Genomic DNA, 26,113 nt, shown 5'->3' with positions numbered 1-26,113 from the left:
GTAGCCCCGCTGGAGGTCAGCTGAGGAGCTCCAACAGGCCATGTTCAGAGCAGACTAGCAGAGGTTTGCCCAATGAGGATTTCCATTCCTAAAATGGCCAGAACAGAGAGTTTGCTTCAGGATTTTGCCTGAGGGGAAGAAAGATATTCTTGCATTCCTGTTTTGTGATGGCACGTCCGCCTCACCTGAATTGGTGTTTTCACCACTACTTCTCATATTTTTCTTATGGAGAAGTTATACTGCATATTTTAAAATTGGAATTTTTTTTTTTTTTTTTGGGGTTTTGTGGACTTTTTCATTTAAACCATGATGTGGTATTGTAGAGCAATAGACCTGCTGCAAACTACTGATCATGGATCTGTTATGATAGCTAAGATGTGTCAATGCTCCAGGTTACTAGGTTAAAGCTTTGGCCTCTGATATGAATGGTTGCCTAGATTTAAAAATAAATCCTTTGGATTATACCAAAAATTTGAACTGTCAAGAAATAAACGGTGTGGTGAACTGAAACATAGGTCTCTTAAGCTGCCCTCAATTTAGCTGTATTTCAGTAATCTCTCATTCACCTTTCATTGCTGCCGGCAGCCTCTAGGGTTTCTTTTTTATTTATGATGGAAATATCTGTCTATGAATCATGTCACTGAGGTGTGTTTTTACCACTTCAAGGAATTAGTAAACAGTGCATAGTTTCTCTGGTAAAGAACACTGCATCGCTGGATTATTTGAGCCAATAGGTATTTCTTCATGTAAAAAGCTTTCTTGCATAAAAAAAAATAATTCCTTATTTTCATGTGTGGTAGGTGGAAGGTACTTTTGTTAAGTAAGTGAATATAACTTATAACTTCATTTCTTACTTTTCCATATTTTCGCTGTCAACACATATTTCTGTAAAACTTTTATAGACAATAGGTATTTAATAACAGGATTTTGCAAGTATTCTCTTATTACAGTTTAAAAGTGCCTTTATCATAGAAAAATGGATGTATCTAAAATGCAGCAGTCTGGCATACCTTTCATGTTTTGAAGTCCCTTTGCAAAGTCTGTGGAGACTAGATAATTTTCATGTCAAAATATCACTTACCTTCAAGCATAGAACTTTTTCATGTACTAAGTTATATTAATGAAAAATGTAATTTCTTTTTTAATCATAAACAAAAATGTAACCTACTGTAGATTTGCAAGTTAAAAATACATTATTAAGTAGTTTTCAACAATATTCTTTCACTCTTAATTTCAGTCACCTGCAATACCTAAGAGTTTTTAGGGAAGAGACAAATAGCTCTAATGAAATGCAAAGCACTAAATATTTTGGAAGACTGCAAGATCCTTTTCATTTGATCTGCTGTTTGTTATTGTCACTGTAGATTATGGATGAGAACAGCTGCAATTATCCTCTGATTAACATACTTTTGAATTGGAAGAAAGGACAAAGCTACAGTGCTGCTAGCAAGTAGTCAGCTAACCTCCTTTGCAGGCGTTTAAAATACCTCTTCACTGGGGCTTCTTGATAAAATGCATAGAGCTGGCTTTTCTGACAACCCGTGTAACATGATGGATGGTAGTAACCTTTTCTCTAAATTAAACTGGAAAACTAAGAGCCGGCAGGGCAGTGTGCTCGGATGCATGAGCTTAGGGATAAAAGCTTCCTTTCCTGCTCTTCACTCCATAAATACATATTTTTATGTGTATTTGTAATTTATGCCAATATATTCTGGGATATATTTTCATGTCCATTTCATTGAACCTCCGTCACACTTTATAGTTTTGAAATAATTATCTTTCTACTTATTTAATGTCGCAGCAGTTAGCGCAGGCCAGAGGACTGTCTAGATTTTATTTCCTTTTCTACACAAAAGCCAACCGTATGAGCGTGAGCAACTCTCTGCTACTCACAAATGAAGTTTATGCTGAGAAAATCTTCTGTCTCGTTTTGTAATTTCTCGTACTTGCCTAAATAAATGGAAAAAAAGCCCTGACTGATCTTCTTTGAAATTAGTTTACATTTTCAGAGAAGGACTTAAAGAGCATGCTTGGCTTCTGCATTTATTTTTGCTTAGAGAAGCATTTTCTGTAAGAACATGTACCTCAGTGCTACTTTCTCTTCAAATTTCTCTTTGTGGTTGTGTGGGGTTTTTTTGTTTGTTTGTTTGTTTGTTTTTTTCTGCTGTGGTGAAAAACAGCTATTTGTAAATTCTTCATTATATTAATTTAGAGTAGAAGAGGAATCTGCCTCATTTTTCAAGAACTAAACCACATTTCTCCATTTTATTATATTAGTGATTTAAAAATACTGATATTTTCTTCTGCAGAACTGTAGTAAGACACCCATGTCTGGTGATTTCTAGTTGCAGCTGGGTATTTATTCCTTTGAAAATCTCTCCCTGCTGTCAGATGCTGCTGGTAACTGTTGTCAGATGTTCAAGTAGCTGCGTGCCGATGGAAGGCGTGAAGTTGTCTATTCGTTTTCTAGGCAAAGACCAGATATTTGTTCTGGAGTAAGCAAACTGATTTGCAGTTAAAACCTAAAGTAAAGGTACGTAATTTTGGGCTATAAACCCACCACATCTCACACCACATGTGACTCAAAAAGAAAAATGTGAGGGCCTTGTACATCTGGGGTATTCATTCATGAAAGTGAAGAACAAATGCGTTATTCTCTCTCCTGTGTTAACAGAGGAGAATTCAGATTTGTGCCTTGGACTAGTTCATGCTTTTTCCCTTGCTCCACACAGAGCTGGTGATAAAAACAAGGCAAGGGGCTAGTTAGACCAGTGGGAGCTCATCAGTTCACTTTAGGAGAGGGTGATAAATCTGTCTCCCTGGGAGACTTCAGCAAGCGTTGAGGCACACAACCTCCAGCTCCAGCCACCTCACGTACTTCTAGTTACTCTGAGCAGTAAACCATTGCACACCAAAAAAGAATCTGGGAAGAGTTTAAAAATGTGAAGTCCTGTAGGGTTATACTGGGCCCATGAGTGGTGAGATCTTGATCATTTTGTGACTGGTAATGTCTTGTGCAAGAAAGAGCTTTGCACAGAGTCCTGTGGCTACAAGCGCTCTGGTAACAGTCAAGCCACTGCTGGCTGTTAGACTTATCCATCAGAAGTCTAGCTTTTGCATTTTATTCTACTGCCTTTAATATATTCACACTAACCTTTAATATAGTCACAGTATTACAGGCAGGAAAAATTACACTGGGACAAAGGAACAAAGGCAAATATTGCTGAAGAAATTTTAAATAATGTGCAGGTCTCTTGTGGGTATTGATTCATGTGCTTCATGGTGTCAATAATTGTTTGCGAACTGCAGCCACTTTTTCCTCTGAACAGAGCATTACTCCTGAAATATAGTCATTACTTATTGATTAGCTCTAGAGTTATTTTCATGCATCAGTAGTTCAGACAAAAAAATAAGTAGCACTTATTTTACAACAGTGTGTTAGATCCATACTTTGTTCATTAATAACTGAAATAATTCTTTAGAATATTTTTTTATTGCAGGGATCACATTGACATTTTCTATAGCTATAAGTCTCAAGATAAATGGAAAAAAGTCTTAAGGGCTTTTTTTTGTTTGTCGTTTGATTTGTTTGTGGTTTTTGATGGGGAAGTTGTAAATGTTCTGCTGTCTTGGGACAGGACTGCAATAAGAATGACATATTTGTCACTGTTTGATGCTAATGTAATTTCCTGTTTTTCCTACTGTATCACTGTCCTTTTAATCCCAATTGTTGGTAATGTGCTATTTTTTATTAAATGATGAGACCTGAAATTTGGCAAGGAGAAAATAATTAAAACTATTTGTTCCACAGACTGTCAGGAGCTATTAGGGATTAGACAAATATAAATTAAGGTTTTTTTTTTTCCCCAAGCCATGTTACGGACTTTGCAATGTTCACAAACAATTGCAGTCCTCTTTTATTGAGCACAGATTTAAAAATAAAGGTCAGTTATGTTTTGGTCACTAAGGAGTTTATATAATTGGTAAAAAACCAACGTTTAGACGGTCTTTATATAAAAAAGCGTGCTGCTTGGGACACTCTTGCTTCTCAGTCGTGGCTCCTTTACAGAGCTCAGGGACTGAAGACTAAACACATCATCTCATCTGATGTTTGCAGAGTGCAGTGAGACTTTGCACCTTGTCCCTCCAGCTGCAGGAGCAGCTCATGCCCCGGTGGGATCGTGCCTGATGCTGGTGGCCTCCACACCCTAAGACCAACCCCACTCGCACTTCTTCCCTGCAGCCCCAGGCATCCAGCAAAGCAGCGCGCTGTCACACCGTTGTTTTGAATGCCCCTTGCAATTTTGCTGCAAGAGGAGCCTTGTTTTCTGTCCTGCTCTAAGGGCTTGGCACTGCTTGCAGACCCGCCATTTGTCCTGTCGTCTCAGATTTGGCTGGGTCAAAGTGTTGATGAGTTTTCACCTAATATTTCCCGCTTCTTTCTTTACTATTAAAATGCTTGGGCTTGCTCCTTTGCTCCAGAGACAGTAAGAGCCATCTGCCCCTAGAGCTTGTGCTTTGAAGGCCACTCTCTACTTCTTCTTAGTTTCTGAAGGGGTTCAGTGACATGGATGGGTGATCTGAGGACAGCGAGTGGCAGTGCTGCACTGGGAGCCCCTGAGGAGACCCTCCTCTACATGGGACATGGGCTGCAAAAAAGGATCTGACCCAACAGGGGCAAGTGCCTGGTGTGCTGCTGTGGGAGCCATGCACAGTCAGGTTGCAAGGGGCCTGGCAAGAGGCATTTAGGAATTTAGGAGGAGGAAAAGGGAATAAACAAGAGCTGGGACTATCTGTGAGACTGTCATGGGGCATAATGAAAGTGCAGACGGAGAAACGGGTGAAAGTTTAGGCTGCAGACATGCTTTGCATACCGCCTAGAGAAGCGGAGACCTAATCTTGATTGGAACAATTCAATTCCACTGTGAAGCACTTATTAAATAACAATAGGCGGCTGCAGAGCTGTGCAGACTTGCAGGTGAAGAGCAGAATTTTAAGCAAGCTGCTGGGCAGGCAGGCGAGGCGGCGGGGAGGGGTGGGACAGGCGGTCTGCGCTGGTATCCAAGCCTCTGCTCAGACCTCAGCCCATATTTTTACGAGTTAAAAGCAGTTACTAAACCACAGCACAGTTCTGCATTAATTCAACTAGAATTTTTTCCAGGGAAGCAGAAGTTTAATCATCGGGAGCATCGCTGTTTGCAGCGTACCACCGCGAGTGAGCGGGGCGGCTCATTGATCGGACTCTCAAGGCAAGCAGACCTGTGTAGCAAAATGGCATTACCAAAGAGTGTAGTTCAATGCGGGCTCCCTAAACAAAGCAAATTATTTCAGCACCAGAGTCTGTAACACGTATTTATCGAACTGCAAAACCTCACAATATTTGTTTCCCATTCTAAACAACTGGTCTAACCTTTTAGCCAAAAAGCTCCATGAATACAAGCGCAACAGAAACTCTCCTGGCTCACTTAGTAAAAAGAAAACATTCATTCTCACTGCGTTATTTTGGCTATTGATAATTCTGCAAGTGTAAGTCTCTGGATCATAGCCACCTACGCCCTTAACCAGTCTGGTGTCAGAAGGTCTCTGCAGAGGCAGGAGCTGAGAATGAAATAAAAGGAATATGAAGATTTTCTAAGATTTTTTTTTTTTTTCAGTAGCAGGCTGGGGAGAGACTTCAGATGTGGAAGAGATTAAATATTTTTCTTCTTTCCAGTTTTTCATTGTCCTCCTTCAGGTAATGAGAAATGCCACTATGAATTTCATTTTTGGAACTCTAACCAGTTCTTCCTGTGTCATGAGCCAGAACGGTCACTTTAGTCGTTCACACAGGACTGGGGTTTACCGTGTCACCTGTACAGCAACATGACACTTCTGCCATGACTTCTGTTATCTGGCAAAGGAAACGAGGCCAGGGGAAGGACCACATCTGTCACCAAACCCAGTCCTGGCCTTTGCAGGGGAGACATTTTTCAAACTAATGTCTCCATCTGGTACCTTAATGAAAGTTTACAATAGACCTCCAGAATAAGTCTGGATATTAAAATTAACTTCAGTGGACAGTAAATCTGGGTCTCGGTACTTACTAGTACTTAAGACTTTTCAGTACATCCCACTTCCCTGCTTTCCTTTATCTGATCCACTGGCCAGAGCTACCACCTCTCTGCCCCTTTGCGAATGAATACTATTGTCACCCCTTCCCAGGCTAACACCCCCCTTGGCACTACGAGTACCAAGCTGCCCTTCTTTCAGACCGTTTAGCTGACTAAATGTGATGGGTTTAAACTCATAAGTAATTTTTTCAAGATGGAAGCTTTTCGCTTCCATTTCAGACCTTGAGAAGCATTTGTGTGGCTGAGAGCTTGTGTGTTTGCTCCCTCTATAATGAGCTCTGCAGTAAAAGATATGATGCCTCAAATCTTGTCTGACATTATTTTAGAAACATGACTAATCTCACTGAAATCAATGGCACTATTTGCCTGTCTAAAGTTATACATGTTCTTTGGGGCTCTTCTGAATTGAAGCCATCGATACGTTCCTTGGCGGACAGTAAAGAGCTCCAAGGCTGACTAATTTAAACAAAGGGGTTTAAGTTGCAGAGCTAAAACTCACTTTCTTTCTACACAACAAAAAGCTGGATTTGAATAGTAAGATTCAGTCCTCCTTTGCATTTGCATTTTTAGTTATTTTGTTAAAAACACATTGATTCTGGTGGGTTAGTAAGCATTCAGATATATTGATTTGCAACTGAATATAGACTTTGACATTAAATTTAGTACTTCTCTTGGGTAACTGAGAGGATAGGCTATGTAGACAGCTCCGTAATCATATGGCTTCAGAATCTTTTTGTGATGTGATCATTTTAGCAGTCTGTTGTGACAGAAAATGGGAACTGGTAATTTTGTTTATGAGATGACTAAGTTTTTTTACTTTTTTTTACAAGCTGCTTCCATATGAAATATAAGTTTAATTAAAATGAAGAGAACTGTCATTTTAAAAGGGTTTTATTACTTTAACACAAATATGTCAAACCTCTTGGGCACATTATTCTCATCAAAACCGAGGATGTATAATCTGTAATTACTGACTTGAATTAACTAGTCGTGTTTACTATATCTGTCAGAAAGATATGATTAGAAAATCTGAGCCACTGTCATCTATTTCTGTTCTTTCACTAATATGACTATTGGAAATTAGTTTACTCTTCTTGTTTTACATCTTTGGAGTATGTCACTAGGGGCAGACCTAAATTAAGCCCCTTGTTTACATCTTTTTGGGTTATCATTCAATATTAAATGCTGAAATTGTCAGCAACTGGAATTATAGGAAACATAAATTTGCAGAGAGGGAATTTCCCTCTCCACCACTCTGTCTTCTAGTCTGGGCTTTTTCCTCTCAGCTTGGGGGATATTGCAAAACAATAACTTAAACAAAATAACTATATAGAAAACAGAAACTCAGATCAGTTAGGGCATGGATAGCGCTAAATGGTATTTGACAATCTGCTTGAAACCTCTTCCAGCCAGCGCAGCCTCTGCAGATCTATCGTGTTTCAGTCCTGTAGAAAGGCTTGGAGTCAGTGAAGGGGAAAAGACAACAAAGGCTGAGACCCAGGGTGAGGGTAAGCGCTGTGAGATGATGTCTCTTTTTCCACACGGGAGCTTTGTGTGGAGCAGATCCATCAGCAGGACATGTTGCAGCCTAGCTAGCATGCCACTGCAACGTGGGCATCAGAAATTTAGGGGAAAGTGTATTTTTGCTTTCATCTCTCCCATCTTGCCAAGCGTAGTTTCATCTTGCATGCTATTAATGCAGAGAGTACCCATTTTGGGTTAGTTTGTGCGCTTTAGCATTTCTGTTCCCTGTCTTTGCTGGCACGGGCACATGGCCCGCCTGAGTCCTGGAGAAGAATTGTCCTCTGCTGACCCTCTGTGTGACCCAGGAAGGGATTTGCACCTTCTCACCTGAGCCACCTGGTTTCAGGGAGAGCCTCCAGTGGGCAGGTGAGGAGCTGGGCTGGCAGCCAGCCTCTCCCAGCCCCACTACCCGGCTGAGCCCATGGCTAGAAATAGCCCTGCTGCTGTTTGGGGTGCAAAATGGGGGCTGTAGCAATTTTAAACAGCAGAGGCTGTGAAATAGCTGCTGGCCTATGTAATTTTGGGTTATTTCGTTTTGTCTGGGCTCTGTACAGTCTTTACGCTTTTTGATCTCTTTGTAGTTAGTAAAAGTTTTCTATATTGTGGTTATCTTTTAAGTATTTGGGAGATCCATGCCTGTCCTCAGTGTTTATAAGTATTAAAAAAATTAAAAGTCCTCATAAGAAAGTTGTAAAGTCAGAGATGTAAGTGTCAGTTTCCATTTTCTGAGAAGGGAAAACAAGATTTATGGGCAAAGTGACTGGTCAAGTGTTAAACAGTAAGTAAGTAGAGATGATGGTAGGGGACTACAAGTCAGAGGTGGCCATATATCTTATTCCTGAAGTCATGTATTTTCAGCAAAAGCTGGCAAAGACATTTTACTTTGCATGAGCAAGCAGGTAATAAAATCAATTGTTCAGAAGTATATGCACTCAGGAGCACCCTCTTCAGCACTTAGGGCCTTGCTGTGTCTCCTACTCTTTGGGGCCAGTAAAAATGCAAATACCATTTCAAATGTAAATACTTCTGTATGCTTCTCTTTATTATTTCATTTTTATTTTGAAATCTGGCATCATTTGAAAGAGTTCAGCAAACTAAAGATGACCCACATAATGGTATAAAATAATGCATTAGTGAATGAAAGCTCTAAAGCTTTCATGGTTGTTTGTCACTTTAAGTCCTCTTTAATTTTGTTCCATTCACATTTTGATTCACATTTAAATTGTGTTTTCAGCTAAAAAAGTTGGAATATGTTATGAAATGATGCAGATGTTCCATCCACTACCTATCAAAGAGGTTGTGTCCCCAAGAGCTTTGTTGCAGGGAAGAGTAGTCTTATGCTCTTATTTATATTTCTCAGATAGTAATAGTTCAAAACTTAGCAGAATTAAAGCCCTGAATAGTTAATAAAAATATCAGGATGTTTCCTTAGCATATGTCTAGCATGAATACTAAGTTGTAATTAAGTATTCTTACATAATGATAGATCAGTCTGCATCTTGGAATGAAGAAGATTATATTGAATTGCTCACATGATACTGTAATTATGGCGATAGAGCTGGTAGTAAACAAATAAATTGTGTATTTTCCTTTACAAACACAGAAAAGGAGTAACAGCCTAGTACACAAGGAATCAGGATTAGGATTTAGGAGGCTTATTCTTTCCTCATCTCTTCTCCTGACCTGCACATTTCCTTCAGTAAATCACTTTGCCTGTCTGTGAAAAGAGGTGTTGCAGAAAATCCCAGATTATGTAAAGACAGCCAGGACAGTTCTGAGTGATTTAAGTCAGGCGTCCTCAGCAATAGGTACCTGTGGGACATCACCTGGTTTCCAGAGGAGACAGAGTGCCACGCTCCCCAGAGAGGCATCAGCATTTTGTGATGTATGTGTACTCTGTACTCTCTCAGCTCTCTCCTTTTGTTATTGCCTGCCTTACTTCCTAGAGACTGGATGTTCTTCCAGCAAGTGGCTGTCTCTGGCTGGATGTTTATGCAATGTCTGGGGCAGCAGGCTCCTATCTGTCAAATTTTGCATGTTGTTACTGAGCTGAGTGAGGTAACAAGTCTGATGTAATTTGGGTGGCTGCAATGATATCTCACTTCTGACTTTGAAGACACTGCTGTCTGTTGCAAAGCGAGCTTAAGGATCAGCCTTCAGGCAAAGTAATCTTCCTCAATGCACTTGACAAAATGAACGAAGGACTCGATTATGGTTAATGACTTTGACCCAAAGTTTCCAGTCTCTGCTCAAATTCTGTCATGTAAAGTTGGGTTCTTGTTTCTATTTTGAAAGTTGCTTAAAACTAAACATAATTCTTCTAGTCCTTCATTTCAGCAGCTTAGACAATGCAAAGTATGGATCCACAAACACTCCTGCTCAAATCACTGAAGTTACATTAAACTTCTAAATGAGAGAGATTCAGTTTGAAATTAAGAAACTTTTTTTTTTTTTTTTTTTGGTGGGACCTGCAAGTGAGGTCATTGTTGAAGCTGCTATTTGGAGTCAATGGAGATCTCTTCAGTGTGGCCTCAAAAGCTGGCCAGCCAACCGGGTCTTCATTCAGCTGCCCGATAACATCTGATAACATCTGATGCTATTTGACGTGACCCATGATATCCTGCTTGGTCTGAAGCAGCTGCTTTGGAAGAGTACACTTCAGAGCAATGGCCACTGTGTTCCTCAGTAAACCTTTGCTCATGTCTTGAGTCTGACTGAAAAGCCATCCCAGGGCTTCAGAGTAGAGGTGCCTGGCAATTTTCCAGAGGGATTTCTGAGAAGGCGTTGCTCTGACACAAAACGAAGTGAAAACTTCCACTGTTGACTCCATCAAAAGATTCATGGGAAATCAGGTGTTCAGGCCCAGGTGCCTGCCTGCTCCTTGGGCTCTGGGAGCTACAGGCTGACCCTGGCAGTCATGTGGTGACAGCTCCTTTCTTCTGTGGCCTACTTTGCAGACTTCCCAGCCACCTATGTGCGGGCTGATGTGAAGATGAGGTGGGGTTTCCCAGGCTCTCTGGATACCTGGATTTTCTTGAAAGATCTTTCCAGAAAATTTCGTTTCAATGGAAAGGGAAGGAGAGACTCAGGATTTGATACTCGCTGTGTCTGTTTGCCAGCTATCTCTGCTTCTGGTCTTTGCAGCGTATTATGCTAGGATGCTCAGGAAAAAAGCTTCTCTTTTTCCCAGAATAGACATGAATTATTCATACTATAAAAGTTCCTTTCCTCTGACATTTTGGTATTTTTTTAGTTTGAAAATCGCCTTGTGTTCTTAGTTCATCAATGTTTTGTCTTTTATTACATATTCTTATCTTCGATTCAGAAATTATTTCTCTGTAGCCACAACATTGTCAGGAGAAAGGCTTCACATTTTAACTGAGCCATTTCTGTTTGTAACTTCTGTTTCTTTTAAAGATGAATCTAAAGAATTTTATTATGGAGTGAATTTATTAAAGAATTCTCTTTGCCGTGAGTTGAGAATTGAAGAGAAATTAATTTGATGGTGCTGACTGGGTCTCTAGGGAGAACTGTATATTCAATAAAACGTCTCTATCTTTCAGGTCTATAATCAAAGCGGAAATTGGATAGAAGGAGAATAATAGTGAGCTACGTAGGAAAGAATAGGAGGAGAGAAAGAACACAGATGGAAGCCAGGGCTTTTGAGTGAAGGCAGAGATATCTGAAAAGCTGTGCTGCCAGACCTCTGGCAGCTTCGGCTTCCTGGGGATCTGACAGTTGGTCCTGGCCACCAGTCTCACCAGGACTTACAGTCAGCTGTTACAGCCTTTTTGATCAAACGTTGCTGAACATGTCCTTACACCTGCATCATGGTTTCCTTTCTAGCCTTTGGTTTCATCCTCAGTGGTTTTTTTGGCTAATTACTTTTTGGCTGAAATTTTCAAAGCAATGATCATGTTAGGAGGTCTGGACACTGCAGAAGTTACACAATGAGCTTTGAGCTCCTGTAGCCTGTGCCTTCACAAGAAGGCTGTGACACTAGAGTTGCTGTTGTTATTTCACCTTGGAGTCTTACACCCATAAGTAACCTGGTTTTGAAATGATTCAGTAGTTCAGAGATCGCAGTAATCAGTGTTCCCTGGAACACAGGTAATTTGTTTCTCACATGTTTGTTTTAGTATTCATGGGAATGCAATCCCACCTACTCCATTTCTGACAGTTTTCAAACTGTTCTGTGTTGCGGTGGCTTCATGTTTGCCTTTGGTCTTGAGAGTCAAGCAGTGCGTTAAGGGTGACTGGGTGTCTCTCCTCCATCAGTTGCCAGCAAGTAGATGAAAGACTTTGCTGTACCAAGTAACGGTAATTTAATGTTCTTATTCTTGTTGTTAAGCCTGTATGTGCACATGTATAGTACTGTTCAGGAATCCCAGATGATCATTGTTTTTCCTGAAGAAAAAGGCATAAAACTCTGGATATGCAGAGTTTTTCAGTCCAGAAGCAAGTCAGTAAAATACTAATATTTGCAAAGCATTACCAGAATAATTAATGTTGAGAAAGGTAAAGGAATGCTGGCAAAAGTGCCTGAGTATCCTGAGAAGATGGCCTGCTCAGTGCTTGCTGTGTCTTCCTAGCTGGAGCCTGGGAAATGTGTCACTAGCCAGAGACATGTCTTCTTGTCACCTGAGCCAGGAATGGCCTGATGGAAACCTGTCCATTCAAAAAAGCGAGGCCACAGAGCAAACACTGTGCACTCCTGTGCCAAAAAAAAAGAAGCCCTTAAAGCTTCTTTAGCTTGTCAGCCCATGGGTAAATTTTCCATATGAACTAAGAGATGCATGACATAATAGATGTAAGCACATGAGGCAGGACCACGATTATAAAACCAGTGTTGATGAGAGTTCCTACAGCAGTCTATTTAATATTGCTGATGAGGGGCATTCCACCAATACTTATTATATTCTGCATCACAAATTGCATGGATAGAGGTGCTTTAATATGTTCTCCCTAGCATTGAGCCATTTGTCCTGGGTTCACATCTGCCTGTTTGGCCCCTCCTTCCTGTCCCTCAAAAGGCAACTGCAATGTTGGTCATTGAGTTTGCCAGCTGCTTCCTGGTCTCTGTCCTCTTTGTCCAACCTTCTTTCCTACCATGTCTCCAGACAGCAGTATCCTGAAGTAATCAAATACAATCCAAGTACAATCAGCTGATTGCCTGGGCCAAGGGAGCAGTAAGTGAAGCTATTCCACAGTAAGTGTTCCTTGGATACCAAGGGTTGTATCACTACTGCTTTCTCAATCACACGGTTGACTCTGTTAACCAAGACAACTTGAAGTATGTGCATGCCGTCCATTCGAACTGTTTGTCATCGTGTTTAAGACACATAGCAAGGTTCTCACTGTTTGCTGCTACTTATTGAAAATGGTGCTGGGAAAGTGAATGGATTGCAGAAGAGGAATTACAGGAGCTTGTTTGTTTTGTTTCCTGTCCAGTTTCTCGTGGTTTCTGATGAATATACCATACTGTATGCCCAGGACTCTGAACTATGACTGTAGGTGAAGGTGGAACTGGATGAGTACATGGATTAACAAGGGAAGCACCACCAAGCCATCATGTACAACTGATGCAGACACACGATTTCCAAAGAGTTAAGCTGTTGTGCCTGTTGCAGACAAATGAAAAGGATGTGACATTTCATGGTGACGTGGCTGTAGGGACTGGCTGTCATCAGCTAACACATTTCGTGAGCGTTAGTACCTAGTCTTGACAAGATAATATGGCACTTAAAAATGCATTAATCAAAATGAGTTAACTGGCAAGTCTTAAAAAGACAAAACTAAACCACAAACCCTGTTAGTATATGTCCCAGTTTTCATAGACCAGAATATTCCATTTGATGCTCAGGGAAAATTATTCTATGTTGATGACTTACTGTTGATGAATATTTAAAAAAAGAAATATCAAAGCTTCTGTAATAAACCATCTTTTTCTTTGAGAATAGATAATGCCAAAATAACGTCATTTTGTGTACATAGACTGCATTTTGCTTAAATAAGCTAGTCACAAGCAATCTTTTATCTCCTTCTTCCACAGCCTACCCATGTAATGAGCAATACAAAAATACGTAATTTCAGTCAGACTTTTATTTACTGTTGAAGGGATACTGCAAACAAATAGTTAATTGCAAAAGAATGCAAAAGTCGTGATCAATACTGTAACAAGTAAACGTATCTGCAGATGCAGAATTAAATTAGGAAAAAGTTAAGAAGAAATCAGTTTTACTTGGATATGACAAAGGTATTAATTAGTTGCTTAGATGCTAATAATATAATAATTTGTGATCAAAAATCCAATTAAAAAAAGTTCAGCACAGTTAAGTTGGTAACTGAAGAGTGAAGTAGCATTGTAAAATTTATAAGAATACCTCTTAGGTATTGTCTTAGGACAAGTCCAACCAATTAATGAACACGATGCTACTGATCCTATATGTATATATATTATTCTATTACTGTTTTGTTTGTTTGTTTTTTAATTCTGACAATGTGTAGAGTATCCTCCCTGTGATTTGAATAATACCTATTATTACTGCCTGTCTACCTGCAACTTTTGGTATGATACTTCAGAGTCCCAAAGATGGAAACTTGTTCCTATTTGTATAGAGCATCATGACAAACATCCTGGGTATAATAGATCAAGGTACCGAAGCACTGGCTGGTGATTTCTGTGGCCTGTGATCAGGTGCTCTCCTTCCTGGAAGGCCATTGGCGTCAATGCATGGGTCAGATATATTGCGTTGACAGTAGTCTTCTGCTTGTGGTTGTTTTCTTTTCCAAGGGCTTTATGGTTCCTCCTCATCTTTTGATGGCCTGTCATGTGGTAAAAGAAGAGCTATAGGTCTCCCAGGAAATTTGGCAACCAGGAGTGGGGCTGCCACTGCTGTAACAATTAATCCTGCTCCCTGTCCAGGTACTCATGAGTTGCTCCAGCGGTTGCAACCCACTGCCAGCTTCTTCCTTCCCAAGAGCTTCTGAGGTGGTGGTACACAGGCAGGACGTGTGTGTGTGTGTCTGTGTGTTGCAGTTGATCCATGGATCTGTGGTAGATCCAACACTTTGGGAAAGCGTCTTGGCTGTGTGTGGGCAGGTGGATGTGTAGTGCTTTCAGGGTGGGTATGGGCATGATTCAGAGGTGAAATCGTAGCCATATGCTTTTCTTCTAGTCTCTCAAAACAGGTTGGTCATCCACCCAGCTCGAAGGCCAAGGCACTCCAGAGTTTCCTTTTTACCTTTATTAAAACAGAAAACATGCAAAAACAAGGAAGAGAACTTCAAGTAAGGGAACACTGAAGCTTTCAGCATTAATTAAGCACTTGGAAGATGGGATAGGACAATTAATTAATCATACGTATTCAACTCTGCTTCCCATTGCACTGGAAAAATTGTTTTCCTTTAACTTAAAATATGATATGCTAGTTGCTTAATGTATTATAGTATTTTTTTCTTTATGTGTTTAGATAATCACTTTTAGCAACAGGTGATAGAAACTAAATAGGAATTTTGCATAGAACCTTCTACTCAGCCTATTAGATAGGGTGGACAGGATGAAAAACAAATTAAGTCTTGTGGAAAGTTACACAAGCTGACCTTAATGGACAGTGACAATGTCACTGTACTTCTAGACTAGTCACAGTGTGGCCATGCAAGCACATTTATTATTGTCTGACTCTGGTCGATATTTTCTTTGTAGTGAAGAACAGGAAACTATTTGCCATAGAAAATGGCTTGGTGAAGGGCTACTGGGGCTGTGTGAATAAAACTAGTGACTGTCTTTAAACTCATACATAGCCTTTAATTAATGTATTTTATTTTATTTTGAATAGATCCCCTCTGGCAGGAACTTACCTGACATATCATGAAAAAAATTAAAATCTTGATATATCCTGAGAGAACTTTCCCATTGAATCAGCAAAGGTACAGAGTGTTGCTGATGCTGGAGGAAGATCCATACAGATGCATCTCTGAGGCTGTAGAGAGCTCTGCTCATAAAAACATAAACACAAAAATTCTGCTCACAGACAATTTTTTTAAAGCATTTTAGTTTTGAGCTGTTGTCATTAAGATTTTGGAGTGACCGACATTGACATTTATACTTGTTTGTGCTGAAGAGCTGTTGAACACAGGAACATAACATCCAGCAATGAAGTAATGGTTTATCTGTGTCACTAGATTTTTAAGTAAAGCACAGCAGTACCATAAAAGCTTTTGGTTTCTCTCTGTCATCCAGAATAATTTGCATAAAATATGAATACTTGTATTCATAATTGTTCTGCTGCTTTACAGTATTAATATATTTTGTACTGCATCATAGTTGATCGTGATAGTAGCCACTATGTGAGCATGTGGACTCCGGCTTTTTGGAGTCATCCCGATCCTGCAAAGAATTATGCATGCATGATTCCTTTATATTGTTTAAATAATCTACTGGATGTGAATAGCAGTATTTTCCATAAGATGGAGAATGGTGAAGAAGCAGTAGTAGTGTACTAAACTAAGGTAGGTAAGCACTTTGTGTTTTTAGGTAGCATCTCACAGTACAGTCACCTTAAAAATATTCCGGCAGTTACCCGGACCTGACTTTTTTTTTAGCGTACTGACGGATATTTCACTGAGAGAAAAGCCCGCTGAATAGCTGAGTTATCATATTATTTCATTAGGTGGCATTTGGAACAGGACATGCTGTCTTTGTGTGGTAGCTGATAGTAAAAGCTGGTTATTTTGTGGCCATTGAAGGGAAATATGGTGGTGTTACTGCTCTTCGCAGCCTGTTGGCATCAGTAGTTTTCTTTCAGACTGAACACCTTTCATCAAGGGCTTGGCATGGAATTAGTGGAGCTCTGTGCATGGAAGTACCTCTGCAGGGCACGTTCCTTCTTCAGCAATTCACTTTTTGGGGAATGTGCCTGTGGCCACACAGGAAATATGTTTTCTTCACAGATGCTGGGGCTGCTCTGCCCTGGCAGCAGCTGGAGAGGTCGCAGTTTGGGTAACCTTGTCTTATTGTGTGATTGTGTGACAAGGCTCTAACTTACTTGAAAATGAGACCAAATGCTAGGTGCATCAGATAAATTAATTATTTCTAATAAGTTGTGTTGTATTTATTGTACAGTGAGAAAACAAAGGAGTTGTTTCTTTTTAGAGTATCTGTGCCTTGTCACAAAAGGCTTAAAATGACTTAGATTTATATATATATATATATATATTTTTTTTTTTTAATTAGGCACTGGGTAACCTATTCAATGCTGTCTCATTTGTCAACTGAGTTCTTCAGAAAAAGACATCCTGTCAGGTGCAGCAGACAGAGCTATGAGCAGTATTGGTACTGTTAATGATTCAGGGAATGACTGCAAAGATTGTAAAATTACGCATTATTATCCAGCAGGTATTGATCGTAATTATATCACTGATATAGACAAAACATCAAATGCTGTGTTTTAAATATGCCCTTCAATAAAAGGAAAACATCTCATTGAAATAATTTCAGTGATACCTGTGTGATCCTGCTGAATGCAAAATGGAAGTATTTTGCTTATCCTTGGCATGAAAGGAGTTATTACTCTAAGCTATTCACTTATTAATTTTCATTTAATACTCATGATATATATCAAACATTATGGGTGTTTTGCCATTTTGCTTTATGACACTGCAGAACTCTGATAACTATGCTCTGAGTAAAATGTCATTCCCTGTTTTACCTGCCTGCTTGGATTGAACTGTGGAATCTTAATTTACAGTCATGATTTCCATGATCCTTTGCTCGTGTCATATTGTTGTTACAATGAGCATATTGTGCACACAGCATAGCCTTCATCTTCTTAAGGCAGAGTACAGACCCTTTCATCCTTGCAAAATGAATAATTAAACTAGGATTTTAATATTTGTGTTTGCTTTGGGGTTTATTAGCTCTAATTGTGGAAACTAAATCAATTATTTAGTATGCTCCATCTGACTAGCTCTTGAAAAAATGGACCAGAGTTTTCTATATATCTGTTCTGTGGCTTTAAGCTATCCCAAAATAGCACTGTTGTAGCAATGGAGTGTACTCTGCCAGTTGGATAGGTGGCATTTTTATCGTTGCCAGCCTGAGGTTTGCATAAGGACCCTGGTAAGGTCTTATGGTATAATGTAATTCTTCTACTGTACCTGCCTTGCCTGAATTTGTTTTGTTTTGTTTTGTTCTGTTTTGTTTTGTTTCTGTAGACTCCAGAGGAAGGAGCCTCTACAAGCATCTATGCAGCAGTATCACCCGAGATGGAAGGAGCTGGTGGCTGCTACCTTTACAATGAGGAAAGGACAAAATCAGCTGACGTAGCATATGATGAGGAGCTGCAGAGAAGGCTCTGGACAGAAAGCTGCAAGATGGTTGGGATTTCTGATGAATCTAGCAGAGTTCCCTAGAAAAAGCCACTTCCAGCTGGGTAGATGAAATGCATTGACAAGCATCTTAGGTGAATTCTTGCAGCATCAGTCATCATCTTGGAAATCACTGTTCAGTCCCAAAGGCAAACATGAACAGCTCTGTTCTTCACATGAACCCCTAGTCTGCTAGGGTGTGGGGGGAGTATTCCCGCAGAAAGATGTAGTGGTTGGTTTTAAATCTAACCATCAGTTTTGTAAACCATGATGTTTCAGTCTGTGATTAAAATACAATCTTTAACCTTGTGCAGAGTTGAGTTTTCATTTTTTTTCAATGCAAGAAAAGACTTTCCCTGGTGAGCATGTTGTGTCTGTGGTAGGTTGAACTTAAGCCACCTTTGTATATATAAAATACTTTTTTTATCCAGTCTTAAAAGATGCAGCTTTTTTCCTTAAGCTTCAATAATCTTTAGGACACTTTCTAATGAATGTCAGATTGTTCTAGTGTAGACACTTGGCATTCATGATTGTTATGTTGTTTCTATCATGACATTAGTTTTATATGTCAGCTTTTATCCAGAGGTTTTAACTGAAGGTCAGAACCAAAAAAAAAAAGGTAAATAAATAAGGTCTTCAGACAGGGTGTTGAATTCAGTCGTTTTCGGTCCTGAGTTCAGCTCTCCTTTAAAGGCAAGCCATAAGGAAAAGGAAGGGATCACACACAATAATGGCAACACAGGATTTGACAGAGGGTGCAGTCAGCCTCTTGTCTTGGCAGCGGGCTAAGATTACTTGCCCCCTTTTCTCCTGAACCCGAGTAAACTTGCATCTGCAACTTCTTGCATTTTCTTTGGCAAGAAGATTCACTCATGTACCGCCTGTTTCATGAAGGATTGCATCCTTTTGTTGGTTTTGAACGTAGTTCATATGAGGTTCAAAACTGGAGTTCTTGGTTTGGAAGAGACAGCAAACTGTTAATGCTTGCCCATTTTTTCCACGTTGCTAAGGGTTGTGGAGACTTCCAATATCCACCCCTTGAACTGTTTCTTTGCCATGTTGAAGAGTCGTCCCTGCCTACTCATCTGACTTAGCAGCAACAGGATATTTTCCCTTTTGTTATGTATTTATTTCCTTAAAATTTTCTGGCAGATATTTTAGCAAAGGTGATAAACCATGAGAATAATTTACAGAGAAACATCCCCTGGAAGTTTCAGTCAAGGTTAGAAATCTCCCCCAGACATCTAGAAAGCTCCAGGGACACCGTATAGCAGCCTTCCAGCACTTAAAGAGGACCTACAGGAAAGATGGGGAGGGACTCTTTATCAGGGACTGTAGCTGTAGGATGAGGGCTAATGACTTTAAACTGAAAGAGGGTAGATTTAGATTAGATATAATGAAGAAATCCTTCACCATGAGGGTGGTGAGGTACTGGAACAGGCTGCCTGGAGAAGTCATGGATGCCCCATCCCTGGAAGTCTTACAAGGCCAGGCTGGGTGAGGCTTTGAGTGACCTGGTCTAGTGGAAGGTGTCCCTGCCCATGGCAGGGGCTTGGAACTAGATCTTTGATGTCTCTTCTAATCCACACCACTCTGTGATTCAGTGATCTGTCCTTAGTGAGAGAAGGTTTCCAAGCATGCACTCTGTGACTAGGAAACCTGAACTCTTGCCGTTAATGGAATAAGCTCTACCCTACTCCCATCTCATTCATTTTAGGTGTCATCTGAATAAGCAGCATAATCCTATAAATGTCCTTGAATTTCCTTTTTTAAGATATACACAGCAAAAAACACCAATAGGTGGCCATAAAGCTTAGATTCACTTTAGGGCACTGGAAATCACTGCATGACAGAACTAAGTGCAAACACAGTGTTGTGCTCTCATTTGCAGAAGACTAGAAACCGTATGAACCTGTTCCTATGCACTGAACCCTGAACTAACAACCCTTTTGGACTTTTTAGCAAAAACCTGGTACTTCACTGACCATAACTCCAGCCTTTGGTTCCGAAAGAGATCACACCTAAGTGAGAGCAAGCATACTAATATGTCCAGAAAATAGCAAGGAGATGCAGAGGAAAAAAAAAAAAAGGCAGATGACAACAAAAATAATAAAAAATCTGAAGGAGAGGATATTTCCCCTCTGAATTAAACCATGCAAGATTTATTCCTAGCTTGTTAGAGTTAGTATATACAAGGGTTAGCAGCAGGAAATCTATCACTTGGGCACTATAGCACTTACTCTGTACGACTGGCTGACTTTTTTTTTTTGATAAGTGAATGTAGTGCTTGTGAAATGTGCCAGACTGACACTCTGGGAACTAAATTCCTCTGTTTATTCACGGATCATGCACAGGATGCAGTAAGCCTGCTAGACAGCCAACATTTTGATGTTGCCATAGCATTCCCACAGAACATCATTGCTGCTAGAAGTATGTCCAGAATTACTCAAACAAGATGGGACCAAATTACTTTCAGATTTAACTCTCTCTCAAAGCTCCATAATGTTTGCATGACCAGTTTCAAGTGGAATAGGGATTGGTAAAAGAGCGAACAGTTCAGAGAGCTAGTCATGCATCCAGTGTAATCTGAACCACTTGGTTAATGGTCTCAGTCCAAAGAAATCAGTTTTAACAACAATGAAAACATGGTTTGTGAGAACCAAGAACACAGATTGTGCCTGCGTGAAGGAAAAACAATATGTGTGCTAAATCCAGGGATTTCTAGAACAGTGCAATAACATGAACATATAGTAGAGCTAGTTGCAAAAGAGCTATTTCAGGAACTAAAAGCAGAAAACTTTGTCAGCTCTTCAATGTCACATATGCACGTGAGCTTGTCTTGAGCAAAATCCAGTGTTGTCATAAAATGCTGTGTATCGCTGGGGGCACTCTCTTGTGATGCTGCTGCAAAAATCCAAAATAATCCTCACCATATCTATGTAGGAAAAACTATATATATGAAGCATGTAGAAAGAGGACAATGATTTTCCTTCTGCACACAGAAACTGCAAGAGCTGATTTACTCTTCACATTTAAAGGATGTGGAATTTCTGGAGATCTGAGAAGCCTTGTTTTTCACTTCACTGAAGAAAAGACTGAGAGATTGCTTGAGTCCTTGCAGTAGGTGCATACGTGCAGAAAAAAATACCTGAGAGCTTTTTAGTCTTGCAAAGAAAGGCAAATCAAGCTCCAATAACTATAAACTGAAGTTAGACAAATTAGCCTTCCAACATGAAAACAGGCACTCTCTTGTAAGAGTAATTACATATTGGAACATGCAGATCTGATATCTGAAGACAATGAAAAGATACCTCTGAAAAGATACCTGGCAAGGAGGCCAGGTAAGCTCCTAAGCAAAGCAGGTCAATCACACGGAAGTAATACTTAGATTTTCCCTCATGTCCAAAGACACAGCACTTATTTTGATTAGTATGAGAGTGAGCCATTGCTCACAACTTCTGAAATGGATATTCCACACCGGTATTCTACCCAGGCTAATGTTTAATTCAAAAATCCAGGCGACTTTACCTAGACTCAAAAAGGACACAAAATCTACCATCCAGTTCAAGTCTGAAATCAACAGAAACATCTGCTAAGGGCCACCATGGTCTGATCTTATTGACCTCGGTGAGGGAATGAAACAATTTCAAACCAATATTTTATTCTTTTCTAAAAAAAGGATTACTTTTCTTTTTAAGCTCCCATGAAAAAGACAATTTAATCTCAAAAAAACCAAAAAAGAGGACAAAAAAGTTGTATACTGTTTTGAAGGATAGTTCAAAGAAATGTTATAGGTCTTACTGTTATCTAGGAATTTGATACGGCAATGTCATTTAAACAATGAATTTGCTCAGGAAATAAATAATGTGCTGACAAAGGGCTCTAAGTTTCTTAAGAGAAGTGTTAACTTTTTCATTAATTAATTGGTTCATTTGTGAACTGGGCGGGGGAAGTAATCATGTGCTGAAAGAATAAGTGCTGTAATTTTTCTGTGAATATGCTATTATTTGCACATAATAAAGTAGTTGCATCCTTGCTTCCAGCTCAAAATTGATTTAAACCCTAAATATGGAACCTCTAGCCACACTTCCACAATGATGTTTTATAAATATTTAACATTTATAATTCAATTTTTGAACAACTATCAATTACTTTAGTACACAATGAGAAGTAGTATAGCATAGAAACAAGGGACTTCATTATTTGATATCAGCCTTGCTACTGCTTCTTCCAACTGCATGGTAGTGTTAGACATAAATATAAGCATACATGTCAGATATTTAAATCCTGATCCTAAATAACCTATGCAAGCTTTGGCTCTTGTACAGTTCTGGCCTTAGACTGCCCTTGCTCATTATATGACATGGTTTATGCTCCAGCTGACTGCCTGGAAAGACAAAATCAAATTCCAGTGAAGTTAACATGAAATCTGTCACAGAAAAGATAAAATCACATGATTTTAAGAGAGGAAAGGCTGAGGGCACTGACCAATCTGCAAGAGTTGAAGAAGTCAGTGCCAAATGTGAAGTGTATTGCACAACATTAGGCCAAGGCGAACAGGTAAGTTGTTATCATGAACAATTTTTTTCCTTTTCAAAAGAAAACCCACTGTGTTTCAGCAACCCACTGTGGTAACATTGAGAATGCAGTGAGCATTGCCATGAGGAAAACAGACCTGTGCGTGGCAAAGAGTTATGTTTCCAGATGCAGGTAGTTATTGGGTTCCATATGATACCCATCAACCCTGGTTAGCATCTCTCTCTTTGGAAATGGATCCAAGCCAAGAATTCTTTTCACACTGGCAATCAAGAAGAGTCAAAAAGTAGTAGTGACCATCATTTATTTAGACAAAGAGTACCTAGATTGAAACCAATCACCTCAAAGTGAAAGACTTCATAATCTCACAAAACAAAAAGAAGAAGGAAAAAAAAGGCCAAAACCACAAAACCAGGCTATGGCACTTTCTGAGTGATATTAAACCTGGTCACGTCTTCACAGACAGAATGCAAGACACATTAAGATGGTAGGCAGGCTTAAGTCCTTTCCAAAGAACCTAGACCAACAAGCACAGCCTTCCTCTCTATCTTCACATTCCTTGAGCTCTGAAAATAATCTCAAGTAACATCACTGTTAAAGTTCACAACAAAGCAGATCCATTTAATATATTATTTAAATTCCTTTTTCTGAAACTAGTAACAAGATTTGTTTCAGCTTGCTCACATTTATGGAGTTCATTATTTAAGTCCATACTGATCTGCACATGTTCAAGATCTGTGGTGCATCTAAGGCTTTTTTAACACTACAGAAAGAAAAAAAATCCTTTTAAGAATTACAGCATAGCTAAGGGCTAAATCTAGCATTCTTTTCACAGGGAAGACTTCAATTGAAGACAGTGTTGGTTTTTTATAAGAAAACTAAGACTGTGCTCAAGAAAGTTAATGTAAAATATTTGCACAAAACTTTTCCCTTAATTACATTGTACAGCTCTGCTGAAGTTAATGATACATCCCAGAATCACTGTAAAAAGACACGTAACTTAATAGCAGAAGCAGCAATAAAAACCTTGTATCATTCACATTTCATAATGCCTCAGAACATTATCTTCGGAGTGAAAGTGCCTTCATGCTTCTATTGAAATATTAAAGCCCTCTCTTTGTTTCAAATAGATTAATCTAAAAAAATGTGCAATCTAAAAATTCCTCTGATAATGGCATATTGAGAAAAGAGAGTAGCATTCATCATACTTAAAATAAATCATCTAACATTTAAAATAAGTCATCTAACATTTAACATAATTCATCTAACAGCAGGATAGATAATTTAAGCCAGCCAGTCAGGCTCCATCTGTGGTCAGTGAGTGTAATACTTCTATCGGACAATTCCTCTGATGTATTTGAGTGTGAAATGAGTCATGATGCCATTTCTTTGACTGGCCAGAGAGGGAAAATAGACAAGTAGCCCAAGGTAAATGTCCAGCACTTGTACATTATTGAGCTCTAGTTGGCTCAGCCATGCAATCTCAGCTCTGCATGCAAACTGCCTAAATATCAATCTCTTCTCTCTCTTTTCTTTTCTTTTCTTTTCTTTTCTTTTCTTCTCTTTTCTTTTCTTTTCTTTTCTTTTCTTTTCTTTTCTTTTCTCTTTTCTTTTCTTTTCTTTTCTTTTTTCTTTTCTCCTCTTCTCTTCTCTTCTCTTCTCTTCTCTTCTCTTCTCTTCTCTTCTCTTCTCTTTTCTCTTCTCTCTTCTCTTCTCTCTTCTCTCTTCTCTTCTCTTCTCTACTCTTCTTTCTCTTCTCTTCTCTTCTCTCTTCTCCTCTTCTCTTCTCTTCTCTTCTCTTCTCTTCTCTTCTCTTCTCTTCTCTTCTCTTCTCTTCTCTTCTCTTCTATTCTCTTCTCTTCCCTTCTCTTCCCTTCTCTTCCCTTCTCTTCCCTTCTCTTCCCTTCTCTTCTCTTCTCTCTTCTCTTCTCTTCTCTTCTCTTCTCTTCTCTTCTCTTCTCTTCTCTTCTCTTCTCTTCTCTTCTCTTCTCTTCTCTTCTCTTCTCTTCTCTTCTCTTCTCTCTTCTTCTCTTCCCTTTTTTCTTTTTTTCATAGTTTCTTAGCTTAAAAGGCACCATAGTAAACTTAGAGTTTGATCTTCTACACAACAAAGATCAGCTATTTCTGATTTGAACTGGATTGTGTCTTCCAGAGAGTCATCAGTAGTTGTTTAAAATTTTCAAGTGAAACATAGAGCAACCTGGACATGTTATTTCCAGCCATAAATTGCCCTCAGCTTATAAACCTGAGCTTTATTTCAGCTCTCAGCTATTTCTTGTAGTTATTCTAGCACTTTGATCTGCTGGGCTGAAGAAGCCGTGTTCTGATCCTTGTGGAGAAGGCCAGGCAAGGAAGAAGTCATCTCTTGGCATATTTTTTATAACTTAGTCTGATTAAGATCTTTGAATCTTTCATTAGAAGACATGTTTTATATCTTGTAATCATTGTCTTGTCTCTTTGTGAATCTCATCCAATTTTTCAACTTCCTTCCTGCTTAGGGGATCTCAACAGCTGATTTGGATACATCCAGGTAATATAGCCTCACTACTCCATCTATTTTTCCTCTGTTCCTACACCCCAAGACCATATTGACCTTCCTCCCTGAAGCATCGTAGAGGACCTCAGATTCAGACACTCTATAAACCTTTTTCAGACCCACACAGTCTTATCCCTTAAATACAGCCCACTATATATTTTTCAAGTCGTGTGATCTAATAGAGCGCTGAATGCTTCTATTATTGTGATTTATTTCCACTGTTAAAGCCCTAAATCTGCACTAAAGAGTGCTTGAGTGGATTTTGGAGCTGTTGAGTTGGGAGGTGCAAGAGGCACCGAGAGCCGAAGCACTGACATCATGAAAATGTGCCATAGTTCAGTAATTAAAGCCATAGATAAAACAGTAAGCAGTGACCTGCCTTATCTGGTACAGAACTAATTACACCAAATCAGTCATTTCATTAATTTAACAAATTATTTCTGTTATTTATCACTCTAACAGAATCTCCCAGAAGAGGTTTTTCTCTCATCCCAGCTAGCATTAGCTGTATAAATGCATATTGCTCTGCACCTGTGAGGTGAAGAGATCCCCACCAATTACACAGTACTTCAACACAGTGCCGAAGCTTCAGCAAGTTGACTCCAAACCTTGGCTCTAGCAGTGATTTAGAAAAGCAATTAGGCTCTGAGGGTGGTTTTTTTAATTGAATACTAATTCTTCATTTTTAACTAATCTTTCCCTCTCATATGCAGCTTCTCCCAAGGCTGATAGAAACAAGTCTTGTTCTGTGCATCCTCTTGGCATGACAGTTCTGATTGCAACACCGTAACTCCCTCTTGCCCTGCTGGGTCTTATTCCTGGACACTGAATTCAAGCTGCAAATTTACAGCTTCTCTGCTTGTTAGGAGGGCAATCATTACCATCTGTTTTTTAGGACTCTAAACCACATTTCATACCGCATTTACTTAATACACAGTAGCTGTTATTGCATTTATCGCCACCTTTCTTGTAGAGCAGAAAACATTTTACTACCAGCCCATTCTCCAGGAAATACTGAAAAGTACAGTTGTCATCCTGC

At 39.4% G+C, this 26,113-nt stretch overlaps 1 protein-coding gene across 1 annotated transcript in view; it reads left to right on the top strand.

The window, feature by feature from the left end:
- The window catches only part of DHRSX (dehydrogenase/reductase X-linked), a 169,252-nt gene extending 150,941 nt beyond the window's left edge, over nucleotides 1–18,311 (top strand). The window contains exon 7 of the mRNA XM_065626670.1: nucleotides 17,850–18,311. Coding sequence (XP_065482742.1) covers nucleotides 17,850–18,047 — 198 coding nt within the window. The 3' untranslated portion in view covers nucleotides 18,048–18,311. The remainder of the gene's footprint in view (nucleotides 1–17,849) is intronic.
- The last annotated feature ends 7,802 nt before the right edge of the window (nucleotides 18,312–26,113 follow it).

Source organism: Caloenas nicobarica, chromosome 1 (assembly GCF_036013445.1).
Source record: "Caloenas nicobarica isolate bCalNic1 chromosome 1, bCalNic1.hap1, whole genome shotgun sequence".
Taxonomy (NCBI): Eukaryota; Metazoa; Chordata; class Aves; order Columbiformes; family Columbidae; genus Caloenas; species Caloenas nicobarica.
The sequence above is the reverse complement of the archived record's forward strand: the minus strand, read 5'-3'. Positions and strand labels throughout refer to the sequence as shown.